The 10,815-nt window shown below is 64.3% G+C and overlaps 1 protein-coding gene across 1 annotated transcript; it reads right to left on the bottom strand.

Moving 5' to 3' along the window:
• Positions 1-203: 203 nt before the first annotated feature.
• On the bottom strand, positions 204-3,795 carry CLDN15 (claudin 15). Its single transcript, XM_019485314.2, has 5 exons — positions 3,561-3,795; positions 2,557-2,721; positions 1,522-1,603; positions 1,327-1,440; positions 204-1,240 (listed from the first exon to the last, which is right to left on the bottom strand). Exons 1-5 carry the CDS (start codon positions 3,778-3,780, stop codon positions 1,144-1,146), a joined length of 678 nt encoding a protein of 225 aa, XP_019340859.2. The 5' UTR covers positions 3,781-3,795; the 3' UTR covers positions 204-1,143.
• Between the last annotated feature and the right edge of the window lie 7,020 nt (positions 3,796-10,815).

Genomic DNA, 10,815 nt, shown 5'->3' with positions numbered 1-10,815 from the left:
ATCTGGGCCTTGGAGCACACAAGCACGAAGAAGGCCAGTTACCCTCCCAGAGCCAGGATGCCACCTGGACCCTAGCCCAGAGCCAAAGGGCTGCACCAGGAGTCAAACATGGTAGGGAGGAGTTGTGGGGAGGGTCTTTGTGAGGTGATGCTAGCTGCTTCCTCCCCCACACACACATGCACATAGAGCCTGGTCCCCACATCTCCACTAAAATAAAACTTTTATTTTGTACAAAACTCCAGGCCGGTGGCACCTGGCACAAGTCCCCCCCTTCCAGGGTCAGGTTTCGTGTCACCTGCTGGAGGGAGGGGAGATGCAGAGACCACCCGCCTACACACTCTGCTCCACAGAGCACCCCTGGGGCAGGGGGCGGGCAGCAGGCTGCGGGGCATGAGCACGCACAGGCATTGGCACACAGCCCCAAAGCCACATATAGGCACTCACAGGTATGTGCACATGTAGCCATATGCAGGTGCCCATGTGCTTGCACATGCATGCACTAGCAATGTGGGTACTTGCGTGCTCACCCATTCACTTGTGTGCACACAGCCATGCATGCACTCCTGCACAGGCATGTGTGCACGCACATGCACTCGGGTATACCCACAGGCATACACCCATACATGCAGGCCCTTGCATGTGCACACAAGCATGCACTTGTACGCATTCACACCACACATACGTGTGCGCCTGTGTACATACTGGTGCCCAGCAAGCATGCAGTCACATGCCCTCGCATGTGTGCACGCAAGCATGTACTTGCATGCATTCACGCCAGCACACACACACATGTCTACACATGCATACAAGCATGCAGTCACATGCCCTTGCACACATGCACACAAGCATGCATTCACACTAGCACATACGCTTGTATATACTCACATGTACATGCAAGCACGCAGTCACATGCCCTCACGTGTGCGCACAAGCATGCACATGCATTCATGCTGGCACATATATATACTCATGTGCATGCACACACACACACGCACTCATACATCCAGGCACACACCCTCACAGGTGTGTGCCAGCTCCCCCTGGCATGATGCCCCTTCCCACCCACCCCTCCAGCTTCTGCAAGGATCAGGGCCATGGCAGGGGCAGCCCGTGGGCGCAGACGGGCCCCCACATGCCTCCCCATCAGACGTAGGCGTTCTTGCCGTATCGCCCCATGCTGCTGGCAGCAGAAGCACCTGTTGCAGGTGCAGGGGCACCATGATGGTAGCTGTAGCTGTAGCTGCAGGGCAAGGAGGATCAGTGGTCAGTGCCAAGTGTGACCCCCCCACCCAAACCTCTCCCCCCCCAGCCTCACCCCTGCTTTACCTCTTGTCCTGGGGGCCATGGGCAGCCCGGCAGGAGCCCAGCAGGCAGCTACCCCCCACCATTGCCAGCAGGGCCCCACTCCAGCCCAGATACAGCGCTGGCCCGATTTCATACCTGCAGGGGCAGGACACGCGTGAGACCATTGGGTGGGGGGTAGCCCTTGACCCCCCCCACCCCACTGCCATGGGGACTCACTTTGTGCCAGGGTAGAGCGGGTCGAAGAAGTCCCGTGTGATGTTGAAGGCATACCATGACAGTGCCACCATGCCGCACAGCCCTGCAGGGGGCCAGGAGAAGGTTGTCATGCAGTGTGGGTGTGGGGTGGGCTGCCCCCAGACCCTTCCACCACTGTGGGGTGTCCCCCATGGCCATGAATCCTGTGGGGTCTGCCTCCACCATGTGGGATATCCCCTGTGACCTGTAGGAGGTCTCCCCTACCTGGGTTGGTGTCCCCCATGGCCCTGATTCTCCCTATGGGGTCTTCCCCGCCCTCTCATGGGATGTCCCCCATGGTGTGGGAGGTCTCCCTGCAGCCCCAACCCACTGGACCCTGTTCCACCATGTGCAGGGTGTCCCCGGGGCCGTGATGCCCCTCCATGGGGTCTTCCCCTCCTTATAGGATGCCCCCTAAGGCACTATTCCCCTGCATGGGAGGTCTCCCCAGGGAACGCCCCCTGTGTCTGCATCTCCCTTCCACATGTAGGGTGTCCCCCATGGCCTGTTCCCTGTGACTGATTTGGCCCTGTCCCTTGGGAGCATGTACCCTCCTGCATATGGGGTGCCCCCCATGGCTGTGATTCCCCCCATGGGTCATCATGGGATGTCCCCCATAGAATGCCCCTGGGATCCTCACCCCCTTGCACATGAAGTGTACCCCGTGGGCTGTCTCCCATGTGGGGAGGCCCCTGTGGCTGTGATTCCTCCCATGGGTCATTGTGGGATGTCCCCCGTGGCCCTGTCCCTCGTGACTGTGTACCCTCCGGCATGTGGGGTGTCCCCTGCAGCCATGATCCCCCCCATGGGTCACCATAGGATGTCCCCTGTGGAACGCCCCCTGGGACTGTGACCCCCATGCACATGGAGAGTACCCTGTGGTCTCTTCCCCTATATGGGGTGTCCTCTGTGGCCATGATGCCCCCCGTAGGTCATGCCCCGTGACTGTGACCTTCCCCCTGGCATGAGGGGTCTCCCTGCCCCCCCTGACCGTGTGCCCCCTGTGGCCATGCTCACCAGCCAGCAGCAGCAGGGCTCCGGCAGCCACTGCCATCCGGGCCTTGAAGCCAGGGCTGCCCTCAGCCACACGTGTGCAGCGCAGTCCCACGGCGCCGGCTGCCAGCCCCAAGAAGCCCAGCACCAGCGCCGCAATCATCAGGGCCCGGCATGCCTGCAGGTATCCTGTGTGGGGAGGGGGGTAATAGGTCACGCATGGGGGCAATGTCCCACTGCAGAGCTCTCTACCCCCCGCCCCAAGCCCATGTGGGACACGGGGCAGGAGGGGACCCCAACCCCCAACCCAGGACAAAGCGGGGGGGCAGGATACCTGGGTCCTCCGGGCCCCGTGCCAGGACACCTAGGTCCCTTCCCAGCTCCAGGCACTGCCCCCCACGCGCCACCGGTCCCGTTCCCACGGGGAGGGGGAGGGGGAGCAGGGTCGGAAGAAGGATCCCCCCAGCTGGATGGGGTCCTGCGTGTGGGGGGATCCCTGGCTCCATGTGCCCCATGCTGGTGGGGGGAGAGAGGGGGTCCCAGCCCCACGAGTGTCCCTTGGACCTGAACAGGGACGCATGGGGAGAAAGGGATGCCACACACCCTGGGGGGATCCCTGGCCCCACGTGCCCTATGGGGGGTTCCTGGCCCCACCCGTGCTGGGACCCCACGCGTGTCCTGTCACGGGGGGCAGAGGGAAGAGGGGGGTTTCCCAGCCCCACGCGCCCACTGGGGGCTTTCCGCCAGAGCCCCACGAGTGTCCGGCGGGCCGGGGTGGGGGCCAGGAGGGGCGTTTCCCGGTCTCGCGCCCCGTGGGGACGGGCTCCCTGGTCCTACGAGCGGCAGCCCACCATTGCCAGCCCCACGCGTGTCCCGTGATCAGGGCCAGGGGGCCCTGCGGGTCCCACGCGCCCTGCCGCGCAGGTGAGCGGCCCCGCGCGTGCGCAGCGGGCAGGCGGGACGGGACGGGACGGGACGGGACGGGGTGGGGGTCCCCGGCCGCGCGTGTCGGGGGCGCGGGGCGGTACCGGAGAGCGCGAGCAGCGAGGGGAAGTCGCGGCAGTTGTACACGCCCGTGGAGTCGGTGGCGCAGCTCTGCCACAGGTTCTCGAAGAGCGTGGACGTGGTGATGACGCTGCCGTCCACGGTGGACACGCGCCAGTAGCTGTTGGGCAGCGTGAGGCCGAGCAGCCCCCAGCCCACGGCGCCCGCCAGCAGCCCGCCCGCCTCAGCCGCCGCCGCCGCCATCGCCCCGCGCCCGCGCCCGCGCCCGGCTCCGGCTCCGGCTCGGGCGCCCGGCCCGGGTCAAGGCAGCGCCGGGGCCACCCCCGGGCGGGGCTCGCCGGCCCCGCCCCGCCCCGCCCCGCCCCCGGGCCTGCACCGCAGCGCTGCGGGGCGCCGCCCGCCGCCCCCTGTGCCCCGGCGCCAGACCCCCCCGCCGTGCGGAGCCCGGGAGTGCGGGCTGCCAGCCCCGCGGCGCTGGGGTCAGGCCTGGGGGCACGTTTCCTTCAGGGCCTTTTCCTGTCAGTCCCTTGCCGCCCCCGGGAAGAGTGGCCTTCCCCAAGCCCCCAAGTGGCAGCAACGGCCGGGCAACACCCCACGCTGATGGGGGCCCTGTGGGCCCGGACAGACCGGTCGCCCGCCCGGAGACGTGGGTCAGGCAGGGGGTGGCTGACGGGAGAGCTCTTGTTTCGGAGGAAACCCTCGAGGCACGGGGCAGGGCCGGCGCTGGGCTCTGGAGGCCGGGGCTGTACAACAGCCCTGTCATGGACCTTAGCGGAGAACTGGAGCAGGGCTTTACCGACCTGCAGGTCATTATAGACATGGAGAACGTCATTATGGACCCAAGGAAGGTCATTACAGACCTGGAGACAGTCCTTATAGACCTAGACAAGGTCGTTATAGACCTGGAGAAGGTCGTCATAGCAGTAGAGCAAGCGATCATACACCTGGAGAAGGTTATTTCAGAACTAGAGACACTTATTATAGACCTAGAGAAAATGATCATAGACCTGGCAAAAGTGATTACAGACCTAGAGAAAGTTACTGAAGAACTAGAGAAAGGTGTACAAGAATTACAGAGAATGATGAATGCGAGAGACGCGCCTCACGGAAGAACATGTAAACGGTGACACTACTGTGCAGTAAATTTACCGCACCAGAGACTAATCTGCTGCACAGTTAATGCCCTGCATGTGTAGACAGTGACGCTTTACGGTGCTGTAGATTAGTCTAGTGTGCAGCAAAGTGTCTCAGGTGGACAGGGCCAGAGAGAGTTATGGAAGGACGAGAGAACTGGGCTCTGTCCCTGCAGTGAGGGGGGCGTGGGGGCTGGGAGGACCCCGCACGCCTGGGATCTCTCCCCACTCGGGGAAGGGAGGGTGCGGGTGAGTAGGTAGACAGATGGATGAGAACGGACAGATAGGCGGACAGGTAGGACAAGCAGCGAGATGCAGGGGGTGGGAGCGCGTGGGGCAGACAGACAGACACACGCCGGCCTGTTCTGGGAAGGGTGCTGAGGACATGGGCCCGTCACAGCCCCTGGGCCCAGGGCAGCCACAGGATGTCTCGGTGGCAGCGTGTCATTAGCAGTGATGGATGGGCCTGTGCCTGCGGGCCCCGCCGGGGGGGGGGGGGGGGAGAGGATGGATGGACACGGCCACTCCTGCCTGTCGGCGCCCCCGGGGCTGGAACTGCAGCTGCACCGCGCTGCCCAGGAACCATCTGGCCGTCCCCAGCGGGCCCCGCGCTCCCGCCGTCCCCTGCTTGTCCCAGCTGTTTGCTATCCAGCTTGTCTGTCTGTCTGTCCTCAGCTTCACCCCCTCACCCACCGTCTGTCTGTCTACCCAGGTGGCCCCCTACCCGCCCACCAGCCGCTTGCTCGTTCGTTCTGTCTTCCTTCCTTCCTTCCTTCCTTCCTTCCTTCCTTCCTTCCTTCCTTCTGTGGTTCCTCTCACCCTGCCGCACTTCCACCTTCTGTTTTCACATTTTTAAGATGTCCAAGCCTCCCCCCCCCCCCCTGCCCATGGCAGCCCCCAAACGCGGGGCCACTTCTGCTGTGAGAGAAGCGAGAGACAGACCCTCGGTGCTGGGGGACACTGGGTGCCCCCCCCGGTCTCCCCTTGGCCCAGGTGGAGGGGGGGAGGTGCCCATGTCACTGCTGGGCTCTTCAGGGTTGATCATGGTTGAAGTGCTGGGCGGTGCCCCAGCAGAGGGGGGGCATTGGGTGGGAGCGGCAGGATCTGGAAGGCCGGACACCCAGGTTCTCCCTGCTCTGGGAGGGGAGCGGGGCCGGGCGAGCTAGGAGGACTGGCTCTAGGTGCCCGACACCTGGGTTCCCGCCCCAGCTCGGGAAGGGTTGTGGGGCCCAGCAAGTCTGAGCAGGGGGAGCTGGGCGCCTGGACACCTGGGTTCCTCCCCAACCAGCTAGGGGTACTGGGGGGTCAGGGAGGTTCGTTAATTAACAAAGTGCTGGCGTGACCAGTGAGGGGTTTACACATTAATCCAGACCCAGCTGTTCCCTGCCTGCCCCCCTCCCCCGGGGGTCAGCAGGGAGGTGGTCACGTGCACACACGTGTGCGCCCGGCGGGTACAGGCTGTTCGGTTCCGTGTGGCTGGCAGTGCCCACAGCGGGCAAAGGCCAACAGCTCCCCCCAGGCTGCACCAGGCCGGAGATGACCAGCGCCGGCTGCTCCTTTCCTGTTTCGGAGGCCGTGGCAGGGACTGGGGGTGGCGGGGCAAGGGGTAACGGCCCCCCAGGGTCCCACAGGCCTGGGTTGGGCCCGAGCCTACGTTGTCCGGACCTGGCCCATCGCCAGTGGCTTGTTACGTTCATCAGCGCTGGCGACGAGGCCCCCACCCAGCCCGTGGGGGTACTGGGACCAGCCCCTGCTCCCAGCACCACCCAGTTGGAGGCCCGGACGCCTGGGTTCTCTGAGATCAGAGGGACTGGGGGGCGAGAGCAGGGGGGCTGGGAGCCTGGATGCCTGGGGTCTCTGGGATCAGAGGTGGGCTAGCACTGGGACGGGGAACCTGGACGCTTGGGTTCACTGGGAGGGGAAGGGGCTGGGGAGTGAGAGCTGGGGCCCCAGGAGCCCGGACACCTGGGTTGTCTGAGATTTGGGGGGGTCCGGACACCTGGGTTCCCTCCAGCTCTGGGCCAGGCCCACCGAGATGAGGCCAAGGTCATGGGCGACACCAGAGGAAGCACACAGGTGTCCCCACTCCCTGGCTCTGGCCTCACCACAGCTCCGCCCTTCCTCCCCGCCAGCACCTCGGCCCCTACATCCTGCCCACAGGCAGTTCTCTCTTCTCGCCTGGCCCCAGCCCCAGGGTCAGCCCTGTCCATCCCTGCCCCTGCAGACCAGGCATTGCCTCCTTCACTGAGCTTCTAGGACAAGGTCGCCAGCTTCGGCAGCCACATGCCCTCCCAGAACCCCTACTTGCCCACCCCCTGCCGCCTTTCATTTCCCAGGGAGGCTTTTATTTCAGGAAGGATGAAAGGAAAAGGGACAGACAAGGTAAGGGCAGGCAAAGGGGATCCGAAGCCTCGGGCCAGGCCCAAGAGCTCGTGTGTGAGGCCAGGCCCTGGTAAACCCCTCGTCCCCATTGTGGGGCACTCAGCGCTGGTGCCAGGACCGAAGGGAGGGCAGGGGAGTTGCTGCTCGGGAGCCTGGCTGGGTCTGCCACAAGCACAGCTGGGGACGGGGGCGGCCGTGCTTCTCTCGCCATCCTTGGCCTCGCTGCTAGCATCATTGTCATCAGCAGCATCCTCCACCTCATTGTTCTCGCTGCCGGTAGTGTTGTTCCTACCCCGGTGCCTCAGGCACGGAATTGGAGCCCAGGGACCCAGTACGCACGCACACACACACCACATGCACACGCACACACGTGAACATGCACACACATGTTCATGCAAACATATACACATGCATGCACACACCCACATGTGCAAATATACATGCACATGTGCACACACTCCCAAGTGTACACACATATGCACATCCACAGCCACATGTGCGCACACACATACACACACATGTGCATACATGTGTACCTTGTCTGGCTATGCCCTTAGGCCAACATAGCTGCAACAAACAACCTTACACACACATGCACACACACGTGTACACACATGCACACACACATATGCACATGCATGCGTGCACACACATGCCCACATGTGACACAGGCACACGCACAAGCCCATGTACATAAACACATATGCACATGCATGCACCCCCACACATGTGCATACCCATGCGCACGTGCACACATACACACCCCCCTTATGGCTTTGCCTTTTTCAGGAAATTTTCCCCCTGAAAAAAGGCGCTGGCCTTTGTGAGGTCCAAGTCCCTGCCACGGGGAGCCAGCACGGGAGCCCAGCGTCTCTGTCTTGGTCTCCCTGTAGCAGGAACCCCTGGGCTTGGTCTGTGCTGCGCGGCATGGCCTGGGGGGACACAAACCCCTGCCTGCCTGGCTGCAGCAAAGCACCTGGGGGGTTTCCAGGCAGTCTATCGCAGGCTGCTGGGCCCGGCTGGTGCCACATGGGGCTGGGAGGGAAGCTCCTGCAGCGACCAGGCTGGGCCTGTGCCCCTGCTAGGACTCAACCCCGGAGCAGCCTTTTGTGGCTCCCATAGGTCTCACTGGGGCCACCATGAAACCTCGAACTGCAGGACAGGCAGACAGGATGCGCTGCTCAGGGGCCAAGGAAGGATACTGCCAATGTCGCCTGTTCTCAGGCTACCGCAGCCACCCACGGGTGGAGAACGACCAGACAGACAAACAGGGGGATGGACGGACAGTGCAACCATCCTGTAACTGGAGGGAGGGATGGGTTGGGGGCTGGCTGGATGGATGGTTGGGTGGGTGGGTGCCAGGGTGGCTGGATGTATGTGTGCATGGGTGGATTGGTGCACGGGTGACTGCCTGGATGGATGGAGGGAGGTATGGCTGGATGAGCAGGTGTATACACTGGTGGGTGGCTGGATCGGTGAGCGGGTGGGTAGATGGATGGGTGAGTGGGTGGCTGGCTGGGTAGATGGATGGATGGGTGGGAGGCTAAATGGATGGATGGGTAGTTGGGTGGGTGGGTAGACAAGTGTGCGTGCAGGTGGCTGGCTGGGTGGCACAGCCAGGTTCAAAAAGGGCCCAGCCCGATTCTCAGCACCTGGCTCCGCTCCTGGCTTTGGAACAAGGTGGAGATAGTGTCGCTGGCATCTCCAACCCTGTGGCGGCAGCTTCCAGGGGGGTGCTAGAGACGAGCTGGATTGTGCCGACACTCCTGGACCCCTTAGCCCTCCGGGGCGCAGCCCCAACCCTGCTGGAGTTTGCAGAGACCCTGAAATGTCTGCTGGGAGATGGGGAAGATGAGGCAGAGGGGGTGGGACTGAGAGCTGGACCCCCGCTGGGGCTGCCAGATGACCCAACCCCACTCCTCCGTGGCCCCTGCCCCACCTCAAAACCCCTCCCCCCCAGCCACTGCCTGGGCCAGGACAGCACAGGATGGGGACCACTTTTAGCCCAGGGCGAGGTCCACGGCTGGGCCCAGAGGGTCTGTCAAACCCCACCACCACCAGAGCCTGGCAAGAACCCAGGCATCCAGGCTCCCAGCCCCCTCTGCTCTGGCCCCTACTGCCCTCCTCCCCAGGCTGGGAGACAAACCCAGCATCCAGCTGGCAGGGCCCCAGGGCCCTTCCCCCCACCCTGGGAACGCTGGGCTCCCTCCCGGCTTCCCTCTGTCTCCGATTACTTCCTCAGCTCCCCGGGTTTTCCCTTGTCAGCACCTGGGCCCCATCCAGCCCCAGTGCAAACACCCGGTGGCTGGAGGGAGGGGTCAGCACTGGCCCTGCCCCACCCACTGCCCTGTCCCCCCTGCCCCATCCACTGTTCTCATCTCTGCCCCATTGGCTGCTCCGCTCTCCGCCCTGTACTCCCTGCCCCACCTGCTCCATCCATTGCTCTATTCTCCACTCACTGCCCTGGCCCCCCAGCCCCATCCACTGCTCCACTCTCCACTCCCTGCCCTAGCCCCCCTGCCCCATCAGCTACTCTCATTTCTACTCCATCCGGTGCTCCGCTTTCCACTTGCTGCCCTGGCTCCCCCTGCCACATCTGCTGCTCTGCTCTCCACAACCCACCTGCTTCTCTCCCTGTTCTGAAAAGGGAAGCAGGGGTCTTCCAGGCTTAGGGCAGGGAGGCCAGGCAGCCTGGACACCTGGGCCCCACTCTCACCCTGAGCTCAGGGAGCAAGGTCAGGTAGGTGGAAGCCAGGCACCCAAACCTGGGTGGGGGGCAGCAGGGCCTGGGGGTGAGCGCAAACGGAGGGGGCTGAGAGCCCAGACGGCTGGGCTCCCTCCAGCTCTGGGTGGGCAGTGGGACCTGGTGGCTTGGAGCAAGAGGTGCTGGGAACCTGGACACCTGGGTTCTCTGCCCTCGGGGGGGGGGGGGGGGGGGGGGGGGGGGGGCGGATCTGGGCATCCCGGTCCCGGAAGTGGAGCAGGCCCGACCCCGTGGCCTTGGAGGCTCCACAAGTGCCGCATTGTCTGCCCCGAACCGGCTGGACCGGCCCTGTCAGCTCAGCCTTGGCCTGATGGGGGCGGGAGGGAGGGGGTGGGGGGAAGCCACACAAGGGCAGCTCTGTGCCCTTGCGTCTGAGCCCCTGCACCGCCCAAGGAGAGTCCCTGGGGCTAGGCCCAGCACGGTTGGGGTCACCCTGAATTCCCAGCTTCCTTCCCGGATATCCAGGCCACCCCTCCCCGCTGTAACTACCCAGCCTGACTACCCTCCCACACCTGGAGAGAACCCAGGCATCCAGCTCCCAGCACCCACTGCTCCAACCCCCAGCCCTCCCCGAGCTGGAGAGAACCTGGGTGTCTGGGCTCCCACCTCCCCCGTGCTCTGCCCACCAGGCCCCACTGCCCTCCCCGAGCTGGAGAGAACCCAGGCATCCCTGGCAGCCCCCCACCCCACCCCACCCCACCCCACCCCACCCTCCAGCCCCACTCCCTGAGGCTCTGGCCTCCCCGCTGCATGCTGGAGGCCAGTACCAGGTCCCGCTGCAGCCGGACACCTGGGCACTCTGCCCTCGCATGGCCCAAGGACTGAGCCCTGGGCCCCGGAACACCTGGGCTCAATCCGGCAAGGGCGGGCTGGGGAGGTCACAGCAGGGAGGCTGGGAGCCCAGCGCCTGGGTTCTCTCCAGCTCTAGGAGGGCAGTGGGGCCCATGGGGTTCGAGCAAGAAGCTCCCAGACAATGGGGTTCAGTCCCAACCCTCTCCA

This window comes from Alligator mississippiensis, chromosome 15, assembly GCF_030867095.1.
Source record: "Alligator mississippiensis isolate rAllMis1 chromosome 15, rAllMis1, whole genome shotgun sequence".
Classification (NCBI taxonomy): Eukaryota; Metazoa; Chordata; order Crocodylia; family Alligatoridae; genus Alligator; species Alligator mississippiensis.
This window is presented reverse-complemented; position numbering and strand designations above follow the sequence as displayed.

Coding starts and splice junctions, on each gene's coding strand:
- CLDN15 (XM_019485314.2), bottom strand. CDS start 3,780: ATGGCGGCGGCGGCGGCTGAGGCGGGCGGGCTGCTGGCGGGCGCCGTG. Junction 2,722..3,560: donor CTCGCTGCTCGCGCTCTCCG/GTACCGCCCCGC, acceptor CTCCCCACACAG/GATACCTGCAGGCATGCCGG. Junction 1,241..1,326: donor CATGGCCCCCAGGACAAGAG/GTAAAGCAGGGG, acceptor CTTGCCCTGCAG/CTACAGCTACAGCTACCATC.